General features: G+C 48.7%; 2 protein-coding genes across 2 annotated transcripts; both read right to left on the bottom strand.

Annotated features, from left to right (window-relative positions):
• Positions 1-1,675: 1,675 nt before the first annotated feature.
• On the bottom strand, positions 1,676-12,797 carry LAD1 (ladinin 1). The gene is made up of 10 exons (XM_062595170.1): positions 12,745-12,797; positions 8,827-8,967; positions 7,087-7,594; positions 6,321-6,464; positions 5,552-5,601; positions 4,543-4,615; positions 4,002-4,133; positions 3,510-3,599; positions 2,125-2,202; positions 1,676-1,721 (listed from the first exon to the last, which is right to left on the bottom strand). Exons 1-10 carry the CDS (start codon positions 12,780-12,782, stop codon positions 1,716-1,718), a joined length of 1,260 nt encoding a protein of 419 aa, XP_062451154.1. The 5' UTR covers positions 12,783-12,797; the 3' UTR covers positions 1,676-1,715.
• A 7,347-nt stretch (positions 12,798-20,144) lies between these two features.
• Positions 20,145-24,086, bottom strand: TNNI1 (troponin I1, slow skeletal type). The gene is made up of 6 exons (XM_062594965.1): positions 24,049-24,086; positions 23,560-23,691; positions 23,383-23,472; positions 22,733-22,909; positions 21,021-21,131; positions 20,145-20,645 (listed from the first exon to the last, which is right to left on the bottom strand). The coding sequence occupies exons 2-5, from the start codon at positions 23,683-23,685 to the stop codon at positions 21,024-21,026; spliced, it is 501 nt and encodes a 166-aa protein (XP_062450949.1). The 5' UTR covers positions 23,686-23,691; positions 24,049-24,086; the 3' UTR covers positions 20,145-20,645; positions 21,021-21,023.
• Positions 24,087-25,132: the final 1,046 nt, after the last annotated feature.

Below are 25,132 nucleotides of genomic sequence, written 5' to 3'. Positions count from 1 at the left end.
ATGCAACACTTGTGAGCTGCTATTTTGGCAGCCACAGCCATGGCCCCCTCTGCAGCTCCCTCTTCCCCCCCAGGAGCCCATATAAGCCCAAGCTATTGTGTGGCCTCAGAGATTTGCTATTTTAAACCCGCCAGACTGAGATACACAAGTGCCTGAAGGGCTGACACAAGCCAGCCAGCTGTCACTTTCTAGGGCCGGAGATGCTGATAAGTGAGCATTCCCACAAGTGGAGGTCTGGACCCTCTGCCACTGCCCAGCCACCAGCTAACTCCAGACCCGGGCTCACTCAGCATCCACACTGGGCCCGGGAAGCTGTAACATGATGGCATGGGTCACATAAAGCTGAATGCTCAGCCAGGCTAGTTTGCTCAGGAGCCCTCAGGACACATTTGTTTTGGTTTTGCCAGATGGACCACTGAGACGTCCTACTGCTGCTTGTTCTGCACAGCACTGAAACCAACACGGGTGGTTTTTACCCTTACTTCTTGCCAGAGGAAGGGAGCAAACCACTCCTGTTCCCAGACCTGGAGCACACCAACCAGGAACATCTTAAAAAGTCTTCTTTATTAGGAAAAAAAATGGAATGAAGAAAATCACATCCCCTCCAAAGCTGAACAAGCAAGATCAGATTTAGGGTGAGCAGTAGAGTCCCACACTGAGTTCAGACACTGCAGAGGTTGTTAGAGGCAATGCCCCAGCCCATGACCTGGCCTCCTCACAAGGACCTGAGCATCATTTCATGGGCTCCTCATAGCATCCTAAAGCTGGCCTCAAGAGAGCACCTCGTATTCCCTGAAGGTGGGTGTCCCAGGCAGGCCAGAGAGTACAGAAGCAGGAACTGGGTAACTTTGGGTCTCTGTAGCCAAGGAGAAATGGTTCATGAGCAGTGGCAAGAGGGAGGCTGAGCTTTGAAGGGGCCCTGTACCAGACCAGGCCCAGGGCAGGACCCGTAAATAGGGTCATGGCCATTCCATCCTCCCTGAAACACTAAGTGAAAGGGTTCACTGCTTGTAGGGAGAAGGGAACAAAAGGGGTAGGATGGAGAAGGGCAAGCCTCCCTCTCCTGCTGAACTGCTGCTGGAGGGAAGCACCAGGGCCCTTGGTCTACCATTCCTCCACGAGGCATCTCCAAAATAACCCCTGCATTTGCAACTTTACCAACAGCATTCGTCTGTGGCTGTGTCCTCTCTAGCAGCCACAGCTTGGGAGGGAGGTTTCATCTGGCTATTCCCCCCCACCACAGCCCACATGAGCCTGCCACTGTGAAGGGACAGGCAGTAGGAATCAACACAGACTGCAGACAGGCAGCTGTTACTCCCCTGGCTAGGCAGCCTCTCACCAACCATCATGACCTAGCTGCAAGGGAGACACATAGTTCACACTTTGCAAACCCAGTTACAGGACATACTCAAGGAGCAGGAGCCAAACACCAAAGTGTTTTGGGGAAATGAGACAGGACTCTGCCTTCCGCATCTGTAAGGGAGCTCAAGGCCTGGATACTCCCAGACAGAGAGTGAGTGAAGATTGGGGGCACAGGAATAGTCTTCTAGCCTTCTTCCTTTCCAGCCCACAAGCAGGGGACCCTGGCCACCCCTGGGATCCACCCCACCCATGGTATACAGGGGACTCTCATGGCAGTGGGCTGCTGGATGATTAGGCAGGGCCAAGCTTTGTTCTTCAGAGCAAAAGACATTTTCCCAGATCATCTTATATTGTTACAGCTGGAAAAGAAACCAAAAAAAAAACCAGTGAGCCTGGGCCTGAAGCTTCAATTCCCCAAATGCAGCTGCTTTAACTAGGAGTGTATACGCCCCAAACAAGAACTGGGGTAGACAGGCATCCCTTAAATCACAGCACATGCCATTTCCCTTTCTCTCCCAGACCAGACACCCCTTCTCACCCTTAGAGCTGCCAGCAGTTCCCCCTCCTTCTGCTGACTCTCCCGTGAGACATGGGGTCCTAGATATGCTGAGTCACATCATCCAACACAACCCCTCTCCCTCCTGTACCCAGGTGAGCTCAGTACTGCTATGCCTGCCCTGCAAGTTATGCACTGGTGAGCAGGTCCTGGCTGAGCCATGAGCTCGATGGATGCATGAGCTTTCAAAGCAGTTTCATGTGTACCTTGTTGGCCCCAGAGGAGTCTCTTGGTTGCTTTACCCAGACATCAAACTTTGTCAGGCTGTTTATTTTCCTGGCATCCTGCAAATAGGAGAGTCATAAGTGGCACAAGTGGTTTTTACTATGCATCATATGCAGAATTGCCCTAGTCTGACCTGAACCAGACCTCTGCACCTCTGCATCCCTTGAAGCATATATGCTCCACATAAAGTCAGCCAGCCTTGAGCTCCTGCTCCTGGTAGATCTGTTTCCTCAAAACCAAAGCACAGCCCCAATCCACAGAGATGAATGGTGGCAGGGCATTATTGTAGGAAAAACCCATAAAAGAGATGCAAGCTTTACCCAGGAGTGTCCTTGGGAATGAACAATTTCCTAGCAGACACAGAGCCAACAGAGCCTCCTAGTATGGACACACTTGGGCAGTCCTAATCTCTGCAGTTCAATACTAGGGGTGCCTGGGCTTGCCTTCACAACTTGCAGGGCTGGGCTGGAGCTGCCCCTCCTGGAATCAGTACCCAGATGCCTGTAGGACACTCTGTGCTACAATGAGTGGCAAAAACACCGTATCTTTGTAAGGGGTGACCTCGGCCCTGTGCTGCAAGTCCTAGAGCCCATGCTGAATCTCCTTTCCAAGTACAGAAAATTACCTTGAGTCCAAAGGTTCTCCTGCCTCCCTCACACTGAGAGTCTGTATGCCTGGAACAACCTTAGCAGCACTGACTCCTCTCAGTTGAACACTTTTCATCCTCTGGATGCTGGGCACACTACTTTTGGGGGCTGGGATCTGCACAGGGAGGCTCTGCAGATCATTTTGCAGGCCCCTCACACAGGAGGGCCTCTCAATGCACATACAAGTTTCTGGGTCTTGCTGAGCCCAGTACCAAAGTGCAAAACATACAGCTCATCTCCCTCAGTTCCAGGGGTCTCCAGATTGGAGATAGTCTTCCAGTCACCAGCAGAGTAGGGGTCTCACTGGGGTAATCTCTCCTGCTGGTGGCAGAGCTGGGCCCCGCTGCCTTCCCCAGCCCTTAGGAGATGAACATAGGTGGTACCTGGACCATGGCATGCTCCTTCCTTACTCTACCAAGGACTGGGGATAGCTGCCTCAGGCAACCGTGGCTTAGGATCAGAAAAAGCAACAAACAGAGCCCTGACATCTGCCTGTGGTGGTCTTACAACACATCAGCCCACTGAGTAACGGGCAGAAGCTGTCATGCCCTAAGGAGTAGGCTGTGACCCTGGTAAAGCTCCTCTCAAACCTTTTAATGAGGATGACTGGGCAGTCTAACCAGGCCAGCTTTCCCATGGTCTGCACTGTCTCCACTGCTCCCAGACACAGTGACTTGTCCTGCAGGGCTCTACCCCAAGATGTCAGCACAAGCTGGTACCTTGCTCTTTTCCTCCTTGCTGGGCTCCTGAGTTCGGCTGATCCACAGATTAATGCGGGATGTCACCGATCCCGGGATCTTCAGGTTGTCCTGTGGCACAGAGAGGAATCACGGTTATAGCACTAGGTCTCCCTTTGCATGAACATAGCCCAGGACAGTGACCAGGGCACAGGGAATCTGAGCAAAACTGCAACAGGCAAAGACCAGCCTACACCTTGGCTAGATCCTAGCTTCTCAAATACCAGCACATTGGCACTAACCCATATGCTGCCAAAATGCAGTTTCAGTGGCATTGCCTGAGCCCAACTCTCTCCAGTGCTGTGCAAAAGGCTCCTAACTCCCATTTCTGGCAGCATCTGGACAGCCCTGAACAGCAGCCTGCTGAACTGTGCATTCAGTATCCAAATGGGAGGATTCACCCAAAGAGCCAGTGCTTGCCATGACATAGGACCCTGCAGGAAGGTCCTCACTCAGGCCAGCTCCCGGCCTTACCTTCCTGACAGCAAGGGGCTCAGCCTTGGTAGGTGCAGTCATCTCAAAGAAGTTGCGCTTGCTGGCCACCCCTTCTGAGGATAGCATGAGGCTCTTCTGAACAGGCAGAGAAGATTTCACCAGCTCTGATCGCTAGCAGGAGAGATGGATGTTAGCAGAAGTTGTGCTGCACCCAGGCAGTCTCCCCTGCTCATTCTCCTGTCAAAAAGCAAAGTCCTACATCTCACTCACTCCCCAAGCCTTTTGGGATAGTGTGGAGGGTCCTTTCTGCACATCAGCATATTTGTGCAATTGCCCGCTGCTCCCCACAGCAGGGCAAATCAGCATCCTCACCATACTTTCCAAGTGATATCTGCCTACTTCTCCTAAAACTCTGAGGCAGATTTCTTTTTTTTTTTGGCTGGGACAGTTTTACTCAGCTCCATTAACTCTGGTTCTTTTCCTCAGCTCTCTCTTTACCCTGTCAGCTCCAGGAAACCCTTCTCCCTCTCCTCATTCATCCCTCCAGTGTCAGTCCAATTCTAAGGAGAGTTTTCGGTACCTGCACAGCTGAGGTGTATTTTTCCAGTTTCTCTTCAATAGTGGTGCTGCTTCCTGGGATCCTCAGACTTGCACTGGAAAAAAAAAAGAGGGGAGAGAGTTAAATATAGCCCCAAAGATCCCCTGTGACTCAGCCCATGGTCCTGGGGGACTCAACTTGTCAAGAGGAGACCTAGTCTAAACCAGGCTGTCATTATGTGCATATTTCCCAAGTGAGCCAAGGCAGCTCCTTTCCTGTCAGTGACATAGATCTGTGGGTCTCACCACCTTACTAGGACCCACACTGTACTCTGCAAAACAGTTTTTAGCTCCCCGTCTTCACCACCATCAAGTCTGAGCTGTATCCTCAATCTCACACAAGTCTGGAGAGTTTTGCTCGCAGCCAGTAAAGGCTCGCTCACTTGCCACACGCTTTGAAATGGGGGAGAGCATTCTACTTACTCACAGCATTCAGACTTGAACCCTCAGTTCTTCAAGAAGTTTTAAACCAGCAGTTCAAGCTTTACCACAGAGATGTGGAGGGTCACTTGATCTGGGCTCCAGAGAAAGGCTGTGAAACAGCCTCCAAATTGTCTGGTCCAACTTCCTGCTCAATACATGGCCAATTTCAAAGCCAGATCAGGTTGCTCTGGGCCTTGTACAGCTGAGTTTTAAATATCTGCAAGGATGGGACCCTGTTGTGGTGCTGCACTGCTCTCAGCACTCAATTGCTCCTAACAGTGCAGGTGGAAACACCGATCAGAAACTATATCAACCAAGAGACCTCAAGTACAAGCTGGGGGTTCCTCTATCATTGCAGTCTGTATGATGGACATTGGTCTGTGCTTTGCTTTCACACCAAGCATCATTGCCCAGTCAGCCAGGCACCACAGTGGCCGATGTTCAGTAGACCTTCTCTGGGGCATTCACTAGGATGGTACACAGTCCCATTCCTGTCTCCTCCCTTTGAAAACAAGGGAAGACAATCTCTACCCCAGGAAAGCCAGAGCAGTTTGAACAGAGGTGCTGACCTCCTTGTGAGAGGGCTTTGGTTTTCTTCTCTCTCTTTTCTTGAGATCACCTAGAAGACACAAGGAAAGGAGATACTGAAGCAGTTCTTGGTCACAGAGAAAAGTACGGGAGAAAGTGCGACAGCTCCCGTATTTCCAGACAAGCTCCATTTTCATCCACACCAAAATTCATATTAAAGTTGTCCAGACTGAAAATATTTCGTGGTGCTAAGAGTTTGATGCTCAAAAAAGTATCACAAAAGTCAGTTAAGCCATAAAAGAGAGGATCTCAACAACACTGTTGTTCTTCCCAGCCTCTCCAAGTAGTTAATTCCAGCAACCTTTTGTTTGACTCAAACTGAAGATATTCTCAGGGATGTAACAAGGAACAGGAGGAATGATGGATTTTATTTTTATCCTTCATTTTCAGAGAAGATAGAAACACCAGAGGGCAGATCATGGTTCCTGTGATTCTTTGGGAAGTCTGAGGAAAGGAAGAATCCTGTTTTCTCAGTATTTCCCACTAGCTTCCATGGCAGCACAATGTGTATGAACATGATCTTGTTCACAGTCATTTGAGCTGGACAAGAAGAAGGGAAACAGAGGAAAGAATGAAGTAGTGCTGCAATGCCCAGGTACAGGATGGACTGTGAATTCACTTTTGGGAACAAGTTCTGTAAGACCTCTGCTAGAGATCAAAGCAACCCTTCCTTACTGATAAGAGCTGAAGGCTGCCACTATCCTTCTCTGACATAATGGGAGTCTTTCCCCCAGTTGCTTTAGCTCTTACCCGGAAGGACACAGTTCTTGGGCTGCTTCGTCTGATGGAGCTACTATAGGTGATGTAAGTTGGAGAAGCATCTGACTTTTCTGCAGGTTCATCTTGGGTGGGAGTCAGCTGTGTTACTTTCTTTGGAGTACTCCTGTGCGGATACTAAGGAAAAAGAAGACATGTGATGTACTCTCACAGAGTTTTCAAGGCAGGTTTAGGTGCAGTGATCTGAGCAGCCAGGGTAGGAAGTGGTTTGGAAGCAGGAGTATGAGATCCTGATCCTCCAAACCTTGGCTTTTTCAGTTTGATATGTGAAACCACAAACCCCTCTTCAGTCAAACCCTGAGGAAAACTGATAGAGGCTTCCCTGAAAAGGTCATCTGAATAGCACATGCAATGGGGAAAGAAGGTAGGCAATGTGACACTGACACCGCTCATCTTTCTTCCAGATCAAGTACGGTAGGGGGACAGATAGGGACAAACACACTCTGACTATCCACACAGGCAATGCACACCTTTCCCCTGCCCTGTAGTGATCCTGTTTGGCCCATGACACCTTCAAGCCATTCAGTGCTCAAATACCAAGAACACATTCCCCAAAAGCCCACAGATTGATTTTCCTTCTTGGTACTTTGGACTCTCCTTCTTTCTGTTCTCCTTCCAGTGTCTGGGACTTCACACTAGAGTCGTCTCGTTCTCTCTCCCTGCTAGGGCTGGAAAGCAGGAAAGGGTTCATTCGCCATGGGGAGCCACAAGTGTTGACTGCTTTCTGAGTCCTGCTCACCTGCTGGCTAGGAGGCAAGGTCACCACTGAGACCATCTTCTCCTCTATGCTGCGGCTTCCTCCTCCAGGCAGGATCTTCACTTCACGGAGCCTAAAGCCTCTCTGCTCCTGCACTGCCTCATGCTGCTGCTCCCCCACCTCACTCTTCTGGTCCCCCTGCAGCATCCCTGTGCCCTGTCCCTCTTTGTCCTGGAGCTGTCCCCTTGCTACTGCCTTCCTCTCCAAGGCAGGCTCTGGGTGCTGGTCTCCTGACAAGGCATCTCTACCCTTGGCTGCATCTTGACCCTGATCTCCAGCCAGGACACTCTCCTGCCCCACATGCTGCTGCAACCCTGCCTCTGCATGGCTCACTCCTGACCCTGGCTCCCGGTGTTCTTTCTCTTGTCTCAGCTTTTCAGAGATTGCCACTGGGAGCCTTGTCCGCCTTCCCTCTTGAGTCTTCAGCACCTCTGAGAGTTTCTGCTCTTCTGCTTCTTCCGGAGACACTGCTTTCACCAGGGTTTGAGGCCTAGAGAACAGAGATAAGGCACAGACCAAACCTCAGCATCCAGGGGTGCCAAAGGGTGGTCTGTTTTCCTGCAGGTTAGATTAACCCAAGTGAAAGGCACCATGAGACAGAAAGGTCCACAGACATCTCTGAAGTCATCCCAGCACTCCTCAGAGACCAGGACTTGCAGCCACACTCATGCCCATCACCCTAACTAGGCTCTCCAAATCTGAGTGAAAAGTCTTCTTTGTTTTGTTTTTGGTTTTTTGTTTGTTTTTTCCAGACAAGGATTAAGCTTTTCCACAACCTCAACCTAGAGCAGCAGCATATTGTCTGGGAAAGCAGCAGACATAGGCGTAGAACTTGGGACAGGGCAAATAATTTGTTTGTTCAGGGCTACACAGACTGTATCTATGCAGTCTCCAAGACCTAGGCAGGAGATGCAATAAAATTAATCTCTTCCCCAAATCCCTACATTGCAATCACCACATAGCTGGCCTGGGCTGACTCCAGGGAAGGGGGATACCTCCTACCCCATTTGTCCATGTCAGCCATCTCTAACCCCTATCCAACCCATGCCATCCCTAACCCCTATCTAACTCTATCTGGTCTGCAGAAACATCTCTAGAGCATGGTCCTCACAGTGGATGGCAAAACCCGTCTAAATATCAGATACTTCCAATGTCAATTTGGAGAGTGTGTTAGGCTGTGTAAGGAGAGCCTGATCTCAGGACACCTCTAAATCCCAGCACCCTGCAGCAAGAGACTTTTGGAGCGTAATTGGAAACCCCTTGAGTCACATTCCCACTTCAGCACAGGTTGTGTAACATCACTGCAAAGTTTGTAGGAGACAGGAGGGCAACCAGCCAGGCATTACATGCTCATACCATCTGCTGTGCAGAGATTGGAGTTCATCTGCTCTTACCTGCTCACCCTGCCTCTCTACCATGGCCAGAACCACACCTGAGCTCAACCTCACTACTGACTCACCTTGGCATGGTGTGAGATGTATTGTATGTGAGGTCCATGCTTGAGCCTACCAGAAACATACTCCTCTTCTTCTGTTCTACCTGTGAAGCCTATCTGTCTGCCCCAAAAGCCTACTTGGATCCCCTGGTCTTCCCACAACTCAGCCCATTCACACTGAGGATAGACTCTCGCTGACTGCAGTAACTTTGACCAAGAAAAACAAGACAGCAAGCTGCATGCATGCAGCATCACATGCAAGGCTGATGCCAACAGGACCCACACACCTGATGGGAGTTGGACTAACATCTTTTGAAGGGCTAGGAGGGTCTTCATCCACTGATGTTGAGGACAGTAAGCTCCGATGTCTTCGCCGGCGTTCCCTTTGCTGCTCTTCTTCATCCTCAAGGGTTCTCTGCCTGGCCAGGCTGTTTGGGATGAAGCATAACACCATGGTGAGGTTCAGTGTCCTGAATATTGAGCTTGCAACCCTGATGCCAGGCAATTGCAGAGAAAGGAGACTGTTGTATCCTGGGCAGCAGTACGCTATCAGGCAAGGGGTCATGTGTTGAGGGAGGTTACACTGCCCTAGTAGGGCTGCAGTGCTGTGCAGGGCTGGAGAAGAGGGACAGATTACTATGTCAATGCAAGCCAGGTGTTGCAAAGCTCCCTCACTCCACCCAGATGAGGTAGGTATTTCCCAACACAAGAACTTGACTTTACAATTCCTAATTTCTTCGGTTAGAAGGAACATTCATTTAAAAGGAATCCCTACATTAAGCAAGCCTTTCTGTGGAATGATACCTAACCTGTAACTCAGCAAGGCTGGGACTGTAGAGCCATCACACAGATCTCAGCCATATGATCTGGAGGGGTAACTGCTAGCAGTAGAGGATTTTAACCCCACTGTGGGTCACAGAAATGGTGTTTTCTCAGCCAGAGCGGCAGTTCCCCAGTGCCTGGCTCCAGAGCAGGTCCTTTGAGTGAGGCATGACTGGGCACAGACCTCTCCTCAGCACTTATCATCCCTTCTCTTCCCAGCACTGGATTCCCATCATCCACTCTGCTCCAGCCATCCCACCTGGAGGTGCCAGCTGGAAGCAGAAATATTTCTGGGGTTTTCTTGGAGTTTCTTAATGGAAGAGCCACACAGAATTTTTTTACTGTGTAAAATGCCTCAGATGCAAAAGCATCAGAGGCCAACAAGGTAAGCATCACCGATGAGCTCTGCCTAGAAACAGGCATGGCCAGAGCTCCCCTTACTTCCCATGTGGCTTCCCAGGCAAAATCAGTAGACTATTTAATTACAATTTGTACCAAAAAGACAGGTTTGGTCATCATTTTTAAAGAGTTATCTTCAAATATTTTGTTTTGCACAAGCCAAACTACCATTTTTTTCCGAATAAAACGTCAAACTAGAGAAAAAGTTATTTGGAAAACACCAGCTTTCCCTTCTTTTCTCTGCACAAGGCACACCCACACTTTCTGCTGGTACATGAACTGTGTTGGTCACAGTTTTTACTGAGCAAATGAGCTTTTCACAACAGGTGCTATTCATTTGTCTATGGCATTACTCCTGAACAAGCTGCAAACACATGCAGGGGTCGCAGCATAGCTCTCAGCACCTTGAACAGCCCAAGTGACCAGAGAGTCCTCTTCTGAACTCTTGGACCACAGGCCCTTCCAGCACAGGATTTGACCCATCATGCTGTCTCAGGTCCAGAGCTGGCACTCCAGCTTCATACAAACTCAAACTGTGAATTTGACTTTTAAGAACGTGAAAGTCAGAACAGGCCCAGGCCCGCAGTATCACTAATGTCACTGCAGATATGGTGACTCGCAGCATGGTTACAAGTTACTGTGTAATGAAATCTCAGTCATAAATTAAACCACATTACCTCCTGCAACAGTTCATGGCTTCTGTTCTTCCTGGTCTATGGAGGTTGGGGAGAGTGAAAGGATAAGGAAATCAGAACAGAAAGTAAAGCAGCAAAGTTGCACATCACAGCTGAAAGTTCAGCTCAAATCTGGGGATTCCTCAGAAAAGGGAAAGGACAATACCACCGAGCGTCCTCCCTTCCCTTCCTGCTGCTTCCCAGGGAGCCTCCATCCACTTCACTGCCATTCACCCAAGCATCTCTTTCTCCCTGACAGCAACCAGATCCACCGCCCTTGGCTGCCAGAGGGTCTCCAGGGTGATCCTCAACATCAGGTCTTGCATTGAGGAGACCATGATACAGAAGGCTGTACTGAGGACCTGTCTCAGAGCCTGAGGGAGTCAGCAGATTTTTTTTAGTACCCCAGGCCTGCTCTCATCCTGCCAGGAGACACCTCCTCATTCAGCTCTTTTTGGCTTTGTTGACAGCTGCTTGTGTCTGTGGGCCCTCGCCTGTAAATATTTATTTATGGCTTAGCTGCATTTGAAAGGTGGCTTGGCTTTATTTGCATGGCACACTGTGATGTCCTGGCAAGACACACTGCAGCAATCATGCTACACACAAATTCCCACTGGGAAGGATTAGTACGTATGAGTGGATGTACACATACAGGTGCCTCCACTAAGTGCTGTTTGCATGTCTCTTACAATAACAGTACAGAGCATTAACACTCTGTTTTCTGTGAGAGCCAATTATTTTTTTTGTTTTGCTTGAATAAGCTTCTTCCAAAATGAAAATGAGGTTTTCCTGCCTTGAATTCATTTGGCTTCTTCAGAGGTAGCATGTAGCCTAGCATTATCGGCATGCAATTTCTCATTATTGATGATTAGGCAATCCACACACTAGGCTATGGATTTGTTTTGCCAATGTTACCCTTCTCTTTTCCAAGAGGGATTTATTTTTCACTGTCTTATCTTTTTTAATATTAAAGACACTAATGAAAAAAGATTTGTAAGTCTCCCCCTACATTGTCCTCTCCTGCCCTGTTAATTATTAGTGTTCAGATGTTTGACATTTATGCCATTTTAGTTAATGATGTCCCATCTATTGAGAGAACAGAAAGGGCCTTCCTGGGTTGTAAAACAACCTGAGTGCTGGACCCTGCTCAACCTGCGTTCAGGCAAGTCCATGGTTAGAGCGTGGCTCAAACGACATGGATCTGAAAGGCTTTTGGATGCTCTTTGGATTTCTCCCAGCCAGCCTGTGACAAAGGCAAAGGTATGAACTGAGAAGCCTCTGTGTAATGGTCTCACTTAATTCTCATTTCCCAGCTGACCATGGTGAGTGGCTTACCTGCATAGTGACAACTGAGATGAGCAATTAAACTGGCTGAAACTACAGCTGTTTTGGGGGTCCTTATGGCCATCCTTTCTCACAGCCAGACCAGGACACTCAGCTTCTAAGCTACTGTGTCCACTCAAAGTATAATTTTGGTTTTGCTTTGTATAAGAACATGGCTATGTTTGAATCACCATCCCTTGTCTGTGCAGACAGGAACCAAGGTCAAAGTTACTTTCCCTGGGTCTGCGACAGATTGGGAAAGAACCTGAGATCATGGAGGCTTCCTAGCAGCCACCAACACTTCTGAATCAGTCAGCAATGCCCAGGAGCCTCACCTGCCCTGACTCTGACCTGAGCTCTGTCACTCAAAATCTCCTTTTAGGAGAAGCCAAATGGAATGGTCAATGCCAAGTGGCTACAGGGATTGTTCAGTGACTGCAGATGAATCAGGGCTTACTCAGCATCACATGGACAGAGGCTGTAACCTTCGCAGAAAGGCATGGAGCAGTCCCAGTCAAGCCACACACTCACAGCACTGAGGGCTGTATAGACACAAACTGAGCACAAAACCCTGCAGCCAGCTTGAGAGTAAGCCTGAAGGCACAATGCAGGTAGAGAGAGCTGGCTTGCCTCTCCTACCCTAGAGAGAGGGGGACCAGCCCCAAAGACCAGGAACACATCCAACCCAGGGGGCAAGAACACATTTCCACAGTGCTTTTCCTAAGCAGGCATAAGCATAAAGCTTCCTCAGGCAGCAGAAACAGGACTGCCTCTGATCTTGCCCATGCATGAGAAACTCCAGCAGCGACGAGCACTCAGTGGGACTAGCACAACCTCTGCTTTTGCAAGCAGCTTCCCACAACACCATAGCTGTCCCTTGTTCTCATCCTTCCCAACACCTCCCGCCTTCCCTTGCCCAAGGCTCACTGTGCCTGGAGCCCACCTCTAGTTGGTAGAAAAGGTTAAGCATTAAACCGCAGCACCTACCTGGAGAGATCAGACCAGTTCCTTCTGTTAAAAGACATTCCTCCTTTCCGTGAGTTTCAGAGAGCTCCAAAAACTTGTGCAGGCATCAAGACCAGCTCACTCACAAATCCACAGGGATCTGCACTACCCAGAGACTCTGCACCCCAAGGAAGCAGGAACTCCCTACAAGGTTATTCCCCTGTGCACCTTTACCCTGCCTGCAACCCATTTACCACCAGGCTGCATCACATGGTTTCTTATCTACCTTGACAGAGGCAAGGCTGTAATTTGTCTACTAGCAGCGCCAGGCAAAAGACGCCCTGCCCAGGATTTGCCACGCAAAAGCAGATCACTGTAGGCTGCCTGGTGTGCCAGGGTTCAAATGGAGACCCAGGCTCGGGGTTTGATCCATACAGGTCTCCCAGGGTTTCAGAGACAACTCCCCACTGAGAACCTGTTTTGCCAGCCACTCTCCGCCTGTCAACAACTCCTCCAACACTGGCCTGTGGAGGAGGTGAATTACCTTTGGCTGAGTGGGAGGAGGCAGTGAGTTGATCCAACACTGGCTCCCAGGGATCCAAAACAGTCATTAAAACACCTCCATCTGGGCGTAATCCAGCCATTTCCAAAGCACATGGGAGGATGCACTGGTCTTTTCAACCTTCTCTAGATGTCTGGATTTTAACAGTCACAGTCTCCTCTTAGTTATGACTTTTGCTGCAGTAAAAAGCACACACAAATTTCAGAGGAAGTGACCAAATGCCTCACCTGAAAGGACTTGTGTCCTAAGGTGCCAGGTCTGAGGTGGGCAAATTTTTGAGTGCTGAAGCTCTGTGCCAGATGACTGTGTGCCCTGGCTCATCCTGTGCCTGGTCCAGTACCTCGCCCCCCAGGCTAGGTACTAAGGCTCTGTCTTCCTATACTCACACAGGGCAGTGCTCTCCTTTCAAAGGCAAGCATAAAAGCAGTGGGGAGACTGGCTCATGGGGGTGATGGGAATACCCCAGATAAATCCCAGCTGGGTTTGAGCGTGTTCTTTGACTGGGGGGCTGCAACTCCTCTCAGATGAGTCCATCATGCTCAGATATGTTGGAGAAACTGAGGGTTAGACCACTTTCAGGCCTTCTGCAAGCCCAAGATCCCTTTTACACAGCTGCTGAAGAGATGTGGGCTGGCCCTGATGTGCAGTATATGTGGGACCCCAAGGCTACTGGATGGGGCCAGGCAATTCTCACGGTGAAGACCTGCAAAAGAAGGCATCTGAGACTGCTTGAGTATGAATTCAGTTCCTGATTCCTTCAAGATCCATCCAGCCTTCTACCATCTACCTTCTACCTCTTCTCCATCTGTACATTAGACCTTTTCCTCTGTCCAGCTGGTGTCCACCTGAGTACTCAGGGAATACTCAAGGGTAACACTAGAACATTAGCAATTGTCCTGGGGTCCCAGGCACCTTTTGCTGGCCATGGCGGGATAAAGGAGTGGCATGGTCTTGCAGGACCTGCCTCAGATAGATCTGTCCTTCTGCCCCTCCACCCATGACATCCACTGACATCACTGTCTCCCCAGGTCTCATTCACTGCTCTACTAGACCTGAGGGACTGGTTTTATTATTAGGTTTCCCATGCATGCTGCAGCCCTCCAGCTCACAGGTGAGTGCCTGGGATCTTAACAATCAAATGAGCTGTTTTAATCAAAGGTTCCCAACTAAAATTCCATTTTTAAAAAGACAGTTGTGTCAAATGAGCCACCTACTCTGAGCAAGACTCCTTCTCTGGTTTTCTTCCTTTTTGTGGTCACTAATTCTCTTTCAACTGATTTCATACACTTAGAAAATCCAATAAACTGCGATATAAGAAAAACATATTTATTTAAATAACCTTTAAGTGTCCTGCTAGTTGCTGATAACCTATATGCAGCAGTCCAGCATCAACAAGGAATTGTAAAGCAATAAACCTTTCTAACTAATGCACAGCGAGCACTTCACTTGCAAAACTCATTGCCAAAGGATATCATTACTAGGATTTTAAAAAGGATTAGACTTAATGTAGTGAAAGAACACCTCCAGCTGGAGAGAGACACTCATTTTTACCCGCTAAGAAGCTACACCAGTATTGGCCGGGGTTTTTCCCTTGGGAACCCTGTGTCTCATTCCTATGCAGAGCCTGTTTCTTTGGCTACCAGGGAGTGGAAAGCTTCCAGTTTCCATAACTGTAATTAGGACATTCCTCAACCTTGCACAAGGCCCCAGGGGTAAATCTTACACTTCCACCCTCTTTGACCTTGCTGTCCCCCGGCATTGGGCCCAGCTCTGCTCTTGCTTTAGCCCCACAGGGTCATCTCTGCATTGCTGCTGCTGATGGACTGGAGGAGTCAGCACTACCTGCACTTCCCCAGGAGGCAAGGACATGAGACCTGACATCAAGAAGAAGCTTTTCACCCTTGCCAAGTCAGCTGCAATCCTATCACTGCTGCAGTGCAATGGCTCACGTAGGTCTAGGAGCTTAAAAAAGCATCTCTCTACCATGCACACGGAGGTCTCCCTGCCTCCCCACAGTGGCAATTTGCAGGTGCTGGTATGGTACAGACCTGTAATTTCCAGGCTGAAATTCCTTCAGCTTCTGGACAGATGTGTACAATGCACTGGAAACTGATAATACAGAGATACATCCCACAGTGCAAAGAAAGCCAGACTGGGAAAGTGTGTGTGATTAGCATGTATTTGCTTCAGAAACCAAACCGCAGACTAAGGTTTTCTATGGGAAGGGAATAATCATTGTCCAAACCGCTTTGCACCTAACTAGCAAGGGTTTTATTTTTTTCCTCCATTGATAATTTAATTTAAAGGGTTAAAAATAAACATAATTGAATACTTTAGACAAATCTAGACTACCTTGTTTCAAAAATACCCACCAAAGTGCCCCATGGATTCCAGTGTCCTTCAGATTCCCATTTTCCTCTGCAGATTAGATGAGATGCCATCTCCTGTGATGCTCCAAGGTCTTGCCTTATGATGGGGAAGTGTAGGCAACAGTGAAAAATGGTTTCAGTGGAAATTATTTAGGTCACCTGTTATGTGGCTAGACTAAATGTAACCTATGCTAGTAGCTATATGGCAGATCACATCCCTCATAGTGCATGAATTTTGTTCTCTACCTGCATAGGGCAGGTCTTGAGGAACTGTGGGCTAGCAGAGGGGAAAAGGAATTAAGAAACCTGTTTCACCCCGTTATATATGGCAGGGCAAGGAAAGGGCTCGCAGAGCCAGCATGTCTCCCAGGAAGACCAGGTATTTATGACAGTGTAGATCTGGCACAGCTGAGACAGCAGCCAGACGGATTTCTTCGCATCCAGCTCCATGTGCTATGCTGCTTGACAGCACACTGCAAGGTTTAATCACTTCTAGGCTCTGTGCAGACACCGTGGAGGCCACAGGGGGCCGTGCAGAGGTAATGTTTAACTTTCCTCTCTCGGGAGTGTAGCCTGACATTAACCCCTGCAAAGACCAGGGTGCTGCAGACAAGCTGAGCGTGGTCTTCAGAGGCAGTGGGATGAATTTACCCCTTCTTTGCCTGGTGTTACTGGAGCTAATCCTCCTCCCATGGCTGGCAACTGCAGCAAGCTCCAGCTACCAGCTGAGCTGCAAATACGCTCAGACAAATATTTGGGCATGGTTCAAATGTCTCAATGATTAGCAATGAGGTCACGGAGCATCCTAGAAAAGAAATGGACCATTTTACAAACAACTAGGAGTGATATTTTTGAAAGGCTGGAACAGGCCAAGCCCTTTGCCATCATCTCCTTCATTGCTAACACACAGCTGCAGTTTTGACAGTGAAACCTTTCCAGTGGAAAATCATTCTGCTGATTAAATTGATTTTTTTTTCTATTGTCATGATTGAATAATTTCTACAACTTCAAGCTTACAGTACTTTGGTTTGATTTGAGGGTTCTTGATTGCCAAAAGTTGCAATGGCCCCTGCTCACAGGGTTTGTTGAACAAACTTAAAAGCTTAGGGAATAGGCTCAGGGATGTATAGAACTGAAACATTTACTATTGAACTGAGGAAGCCAACATTCAAGCGAGAGCTACACTTGTTGCTGAACTTGAGGAAAGTCAAAGAGGAAGAGACTTGTTGGGTAAAATGTTGCATGGAGCAACCTGCAGGATGACTTAATAAACTTCTTTTGGAAATAAATACAATCAATTAGACACTGCTTCAGCATCATCTTCTCTTTCTAGGGAGAGGACCTTGCCAGTCCTCATATTTTGACTGAATTTAAGCAAAAAGGAGCCACAAAAAGATTCCCTTCGAGTTCAGAGAAGAGAAATGAGCGCTGGCAATGCTGTCTAGGAGGGAACCAAAAATGGGATTGCTTGCAGAAATCAAAGCCAGCTTGGTGCAATTAAAGTGCATCCTGAGACAAAAAGCATGATAGCTCGACTTGCTTCCCCATACCAGTGGGGAAAGCTAGCCTTCTAGCTAGCCCAGAACCACAAAAACAGCTCCAGGGCAGAGTAGGAGGAGAAGTCTTGGCTTCGAGTTCCTACTCTGAACAGAAATGCTCAGCACTCAAAATGGACTGCTGCATGTTCCCCTAGAAATATCATCCTTTTAAAGAACTAGGCTTTTCCTGTGTTTCTAATAAAGCTGAAATCCATTGGACTGTGTGTTCCCATGACTGATCATTGTGCTTTTGACCAGCCAATGGTAAAAACAGGACCTGGTGAGTGGAGAACATTGTATGCCAGCTGACATATTTGAAAAAAATAGATGAACTTACAGAGCAAAGAGATTTGGGTGTTTTTTTCCCCTGCATAAAGTCAGCTGTATCCTGATAAGTGTGTGTGGGCTCTGGGGACCTTGATGACTATATCCTTGGTGCTTCTCTCACAGTGGCTGCAGAGCTGTGCTGGCGGGGCCTGTGGCTTTTGCTCTGTGGCACTTCTGGGTGCACGGTGATCTGCAGGATCCAGAATCCGAAAATGAGCTGGGCACAGGTACAGCCTGAGTGAGGGGTTTAACTGGGACTTTGGGCCACAGCAGCCATCAGTCGTATTGCCTTTCATCTCACTGCCATCCTTCCCTGTTCCGCAAATACCAGCCACCCCTTTCTTTCAAACAGCCAAATTAACATAATTAAACTAAGCTCAGCACAATTGTTCTCAACCTGTACTTGGCTTGCTTTTTTCTGCTTGTTTCTGATCTGAAGAAGGCTTTGTTTCCATGAGACCTCTCTGCATTTTCCAGCTATACCAGTTGGTCAAGTAAAAGGTATTACCTCTCCCTCCACACCTTTCTTCCTGTGCCAGAGCTGCTGCAGACTGTGTGAGTTCCCTCTGAGGATAGTGTGTGCAGTGAGATCTCGGGACACTGTTTTGGCATGGATCCCACTGGAACAGCAAGCTTAGAGGGGTGAAATTGTAGCTGAAACCATTTGCCTCAAGCCATGGGGCAGGTCAGCCCGTGGCAGCAGCTCTCGTGTCCTGACTCTTCACTTTTTGGTTCTCAAGATTCCAGCCTGTGAATTTCCAAAGTAGCTATCTGACGCAGGGTTATAATCTCTGATCATTTCTGAGAGCAGAATCACTTGGGAGGTCAGCCTGCACCTTGCTTACAAAGGCTGTGCTCACCAACCATGTGTCCTGAGATGTCTAGGGTGAGGACAAGTGGTTCCACAGTGCCGGCAGCAATGGCAGCATGTCCTGACACCATGTTAGTCTGTGGCTGCTCTGTAGAATTAAGCTTGGGAAGGAAAAAACATGGTGAAAAGCCCTTGTGCCTTGTGCAATTGCTCTGGTCATGCAGAGGATGGTCCTCCCAAGCTAGCAGGATGCTTATGGTGAGGGAGGGAGAAGAGTTTATGTCAGTTGGAAATGGGGAGGCTGAGCCTCAGCATTTACTAAGAGAGGAGAGTGAATGTGGATTTTCTGGCTAATGGCCACTTCCAATTTAACCCTACAGGTAGATTTGGGGATGGTTCTCCTATCAGATCTCAGATTCACTGTCAAGGAGCTGCTGGGTGTTGCAGTACCCAGAGTGCTAAGAATCATGCTAGATGTAAAAGTGTTCTCATCAACTGCCACTTGCCCTAACTCCAGCAGAGCCCCCAGTGGTTTGGTTCAGTATCCCTGAATTGAGCAAAGGAGGGTGTGTGATGTCAAGGTCAATATAGCTGTCCTTCTGGTTTGGAGCACAACCCAAAACCATTTCTCTGACCTGGCTCTCCCTCAGTTGTACTGCTGGACCACAGTGCTAACCTGAGTCTGCTACAGGAAGTCCCAAAAGAGCCAGCTGAGCAGCGACAGTTATCTCCATCCATAGCGAAATGCAGTGCTTTCCCCAGAAGATCAAGATGTGTGGGAAATCACACACCTTTTGATGCTGATTTTTTCCAGTCCAGGTGCTGTTTGGAGACCTGCACTTCGCTCTGAGTTCATAGTGCTCAGTATACTTTACAAGCTGCACTAAATAGGGAGTGTGCTGCAAAACACCTAAGGTGTGGCCCAGATTTGAAACCATGCATGCTTCTACTGCTCTGAAAACCTTGGGGACACAGACAAGGCACTGCTACAACACAGCAAGAGCCCCTTGTGAGGGATGAGCCTATTCCTACTCAGCATTTCTCACAGTACAACCAGGCAAAATACCCTATTCAGTCCAAATTCACACTAGTTCTCACATCTCCTCCTTCCATCTCTGCTCCTGGGATGGGACAGTGCCTGGCCTGGTTGCACACAGGTTCCCTCCCTGGTTGTAGGCTTGTGATTAGGAAATGATAGGCCTAGTGAGGAATCATGAGCTATTTGGCTTGAAAGGTGGCTTCAGCTCACACTCTCCTGAAACAACTTGGATATGCTCAGTCTTGGAACCAGGCTGCATCTCTTCTCACAGTGCTGGTGCTTGAGATAGGGCAGCTGGCAGGAAAGTCAGTGCAGCAGTGCACAGGGAGGGAACGTCTGGGTGAGCAAGCTCTCAAGGCATTTCCAAAAACAGAGAAGAAAACAGGGTGGGGGAAGCCTGCAGACAGCTGTCTCCACACTAAGGATACCCAAGCTGCACTGAGTTTGCTTGTGAGGTTGGTGCATTCTCGGAGCCCACAAGTGCTGTGTGATGCATGAGAAGGGAGAGGGTGGCCATACATTGAGCCAGAAGGTCTTAACAGAACTGGTGGGCACCGGGAACAGGGAGGTTGCAGCCTTGCTGGGAGTTGTGGGCTGGAAAAAAAGGGCCCCGTGTAAGTCAGATGCCGAAGAGCACCATCCATCTGAGCACTAGCATGCGGACATCACAGGGTAGAAGGAAAGGACTGATACGTCTTCCTCACGGGGGTTGTGGACCAGCATTGCACGCTCCCAGACCTGGCCAATGCTCCTGCATTGCTTGAGTGAAGAGCACACATCACATTCTGCCCAGGAGACTGCCCTTTAATACATGTACAATTGCATGGGAACATCTCAGGCTGCACACGTCAGAGGATGGGGGAGAAGGAAGACCAGCAGCCATCTCCTGGGCCTCCGCAGCAGAGGAAGGAGAGAGATGGCTAGCAGCCCATTAGAGCTGCATGCCCAGCACAGACATATGGAAGCTGCCCCTGAGAAGATATGCCGTGTTGTGCCAGCTGGCAGAGGAGCACCAGCAACCCCTTAACCGTACTGATGACACCTATGTCACCTGAGAGCCATTGTGCTGGGGCTTCTCTGGAGCAGGGCTAATTGCACGAGTAAGATAAGACCTGCACACAACTGCAAGTCAGAGTTGATGGAAAGGATGAGGCTCAGATTTCCTTCCCAAGTAGTTGTCCACATGCTTCAGCTCAGTGGTGAATTCAGGGTACAGGCATAAGGAGCAAGGAGGGGCAGCAAGGGAAAAGAAGGCAGACAGCAGGATCAGGAAGCTCTTCTTTCTGTCCTCACGCTCCTGCAGGAGAGAAATAGAACAGAGCAATGGGGCAGAAGAAGAGTTTGGCATGAAGCAGCCTTGCTGCAGGCCCAAAGCTGATGCCAGCAATGCCTGTGCTGTGCAGGAGTCTGTGGTGTGGCTGCACAGACCTCAGAAAGTCAGAGAGGATGAGCTGAGTGAGGGGGATAACTGTTAACAGGGGCTCCAATTTGGAGATATGTGGGCCTGAGACCTGTCCCATGTGCTAGGAGAGAGACAGGCCAGGAAGCCAGGTGTGAAGACCTCAGGGAGAAGAGCGAGTGCCTTTTTTGCATTTGCCCAGCTACAAGCACTGCTCAAGGATGTTACAAGGAGTGCAGGACATGGCAGGGGAAGATGGACTAGTTGCCATACCTCTCACTGGCCCGTAGGGGACTTGGCAGCGTCGAACATCTTCTTTCGGCCCTCCATACCCGACATGGCTTCCACGTTCTTGCGCCAATCACCCACTTCCACAGGGCGTTCCTGCAGGGAGAGACAGGGACGGGGGCTGCAATGGCTCTGCCCTATGCTTTCTCACCTACATGCCCCGGCAGAAAGGCTGTACAGGGAAGGTATGCATGTGGGTGTTATTCCAGTTTTATACCAGCATACTGGAGCAAATGCAAGCAAATGCATCTTCTGCATAGAGGTTCCAGCCCACATAAAACCCACCTTCTGTCAGCTTTTGGAGAGGACTTGCAATAGGATTGCAATGAGAGCTGGGAGGCCACTTCCAGAACAGAAAGGGTAGGCGATGGCTGCTCTGGGCACGTGCCCAGGTGTCTGCTTTGCTAGCCCACAAGCATTCATAGATTACAAGCCATGCCCTAAAATCATTTCATAAGATCTAAAATAAACTCAGATCTATTCACTACCTGGCACTGAGACCAGTAAACACTTTTTTTTTCAATTCTAAGGACTAAAAAAGTGCCCTGCTAGCAACAGTGAAAAGAAAAAGGAAAAAAAAATAAAAATGAGATTCTTATCCAGTCTGCTGAACTGGAACCTGGGGTCTCCTCACAGTACCTGCCGAGGAAAAGCACTGGGAAAGCAGCAGAATTCTTCTGGGGGGAATCTCATCCTCTCATAACCTACTACTGTTCCAAATCAGAGCAAAAAAAATGCAATTCCTGAATGCAGCATAGAGAAAAATCGCCCATATTCTCTTTGGGAATGTCAAAGCAGTCTCCTGTGATGCTCTCAGGATGGCCTAATCTGGAAAAGAACATCATGGACAGCGTCTGACGTTGTCTGTATTACAGGAGCTATATCTCATTGCTGTTTTACATATGATGGAATTAAATCTACAAGTCAAAACACGAATGTCAAAATCCAGTATTGGGACTTGTCTCCCTTGAAACTGCTCTTGCAGTTAGAGTGTTTCTGCCTGGGCTTTTTCAAATTGTAATTTCTGATCTGAAAGAAGAGTAAGTCCTTGTGGGCAGATCTGGTGCAGGAGGAGCAGCTGACATCGCCTGTGTCCTCACGACAGGGCACCTGCCTTTATGCCTGCCTGCACACCATGGGCAGGTTTGGGCATTGCAGTACATCTTTGATACTGAGAGAAATTTTTCCCTCTTCCATCGCTGCAAAGTCAACGTGAACTGTGCCATTTATCTTAGACTGAGTATGCTTGCTGGGCTTGCATTGTCTTATCTAATCTGTGCCTAGGAGTTCCTGGGTGTTTTCTGGGTGTGATCGTACCGAGCAGGAGCTCTCCTTATTCCCAGGAAGATTGGAGACCAAACTCCCAGAAAGTGCAGCTCGACAAACATGTCAAGGGGTCAGTGCCACTTTACTCCAGCTGAAAGTATACCCAGGCTCTAGGAAGGAAGATCATGCACACAGCCCTGAATCTCACCTGCCGTCATCCACCAGTCACCTGGCCCAGCCAAATAGCTCTCTCGTGGTCCTACAATGTCCTGCAATGGGCAGTGCTTCAGGGTAACATTCCTTGCTATTTGTGAGACACAGGGCTTACAAAGATTGAGCATAACCCATGCGTGCTTCACAGGGATGTTGGAGAAGGACAGGTGCAGCCCTAGGAGGTCTCCCACCTCTAATATCAGAAAGAAAAAACCCACCTTCTCTGTGTCTTCCTTCTTAACAGACTTCAGATTGGCTCTCAGATCCATGGACACCTTGTGCTTGGAGCCCAGCAGAGCCCTCAGCATGGCATCAGCAGAGACACGGACTCGCCGCAGCGGGGGTCGCTTGAACTTTCCCCGAAGGTCAAGCACTTTCAGTTTCAGGTCTTTAATCTGCAAGTTGAGGGAAAAAAGTGGAGTGAGATTTGTTGTATGGCTGCATTGCACAATATGTCCCTGTATGAAGCAGGAGTCTCTTCCTGCACCTAGGCCGAGAGGGGTCCCAGCCTCTCCCACAGTGGGTAGGACCACCTCCATTAAGAGGCTGTCCACCTGAACCCAGACCTGCAATGACAACCTTTTCCCAGCCACCTTGGATGGTGGCCATGCCATATGAAAGACCTCTCAGACCCTCAGGTGATGACTATAAAAGCAAGGATGTTGCCTGTAGACCCAGGTGACACTGAGCTATCTGAGGCAGCAATGATTCCTGTGCTGAGTGATGTGTGTCTGCTCTTGCTCTGAGATAAGCCTGGTGCATGTCCCACACCCAAGTTCAGTCCAATCCATGAAAAATCCCCATCAATGCCCAAGTCACCATCCAAGAGGGAATTAACATAGACATAAACAACCCCTCCTGCTCCTACCTCCCGGGTGTTATGATTGCATTTTGCTTCAATGTCATATCTCTCTTCATCCACAATTTCAACTTTCGCATGCAGCTCCCTGCACAGGTCCTGAGCATCAAGCACGAGAAGAGAGCAGTAAGTGATGGCCCCTAGTGCTCTCAAGGAGCTCACTTCATCTTCAGACCAGAGAAATACCTGGAGTTGGCTCAAAGAAAGTCCACTAGTATGCAATGGTGCGACCCGCTCAGACAGGTATCTTTCCTTCTCTGACTGTTTGTCAATGATCTCCTGCTCCCACTCCTCCTTTGCCTTTGCCAGCATCAAGCTCTAAGAAACAAGCAGAAAATAAAGGCCTGAATGGACATGCTCCTCAGTTGGCCCCTCAGCCTCCCTACACAAGGACTGTACAAGGAGAGAGAGTCCCAACTCCTTACCAACCCCCCTTGCTGTGGTTACCCTCCGAAAATCACGACGATGCTGCAACACACATCAAAAAATCCCTATACCCTTTGTGTGGTGACACTGAAGGCAGGAGAAACAGGGCCAGAGATAACACTGTGGTGATGGTGTTGCTGACAGATGCTGACATGGACAATTTCTTTGCATTGGTTTGTCTGTTGTTGCATTAAATTATTTCCCTAAGCCACATCAAACCTTAGGGAGTTTCCAACCCTTAGGACTCACCTTCAACAAGAGTTTGCGTGAGGCTGTGATCTTGGGCTTTCTCTAGGGGAAAAGAGGATAACGAGAATCTTTGAAAACAAACTTGCAGCAAATGCAGAGTAACATTAGATCACTTAGGAAAGGAAAGGCACTTACCTCCCTGCAGGGAGGAATTCATTCAGGAACGAGCAATAAGGAAGACAAAAACAGAATAGGGCATAAGTGGACAGGAATCAAGAAGAGAGTGAATGTCAAGAGACATATTTGGTATGATTACGGTTGGTTTCCCTATTTCTGTATACAACAGTTGCAACCTTTACAAGAGCCAAATCTGCAGCCAGGCTGATATAAAGGTGCTTTCCTGAAATGCAGTAGAGTTGAGAGCCACCTTCTAGAAAGTCAAAATGCCATTCAAATGCTGCACACAAGTTGTCTTTATGCCCTCTTGCAAGCCCCAGCTGTGTCCCTACATTTTGGGTTACAATACTCTCATTCATGTATTCCCCATTCAGTTTGCAACCTGTTTTGATCCTTTTCAGATTTCCAGGGCTTAGACATCTCTGTAATATTGCTTGATGAAAACTTTGCAGGGCGATTTTTTCCTGTTGTTCACAGCTGGGAATATGCTGTATTGTATGACATGCTATAAGGAAGAGCCTCACAGCAAAGAGAGTGGCATTGCCCATCTGGGGATAGCCTCTATCAGGGTCTCTGATCTAGGAAAGCTCCAAGGTTTGAATCAGGACATTCAAATGACTGTTTTTGTCTAAAGAAAAATATTTTTTACAAAGGAAACAGCACAGGGGTCTTGAGCATGGACCATTCTTTAAGTTGAACCCCCTAAAGAATCATCAAAGTCTGCTGGCACAAGCAGTCCCGTGGCCAGAAGAGGAATTTAGCCAAAGCAAAACACATGGTACTTACGGCTCTGGCATTGTGGCCTCACGCTGTTCACCTACAAAGAAAAGAAAGAAGCTGAAATGAAGAAGCAAATCCCAGAGCAATCAAATCTCAGAAACTGGCAGAGCCCAAGTGTCCAGGTGGGGCTGGGTGCCATGGGCGGCATGAGGAGCGCAGGGGCACCTAGCGCAGGAGTGAGTTGGGC

Source organism: Rhea pennata, chromosome 25 (assembly GCF_028389875.1).
Source record: "Rhea pennata isolate bPtePen1 chromosome 25, bPtePen1.pri, whole genome shotgun sequence".
Taxonomy (NCBI): Eukaryota; Metazoa; Chordata; class Aves; order Rheiformes; family Rheidae; genus Rhea; species Rhea pennata.
This window is presented reverse-complemented; position numbering and strand designations above follow the sequence as displayed.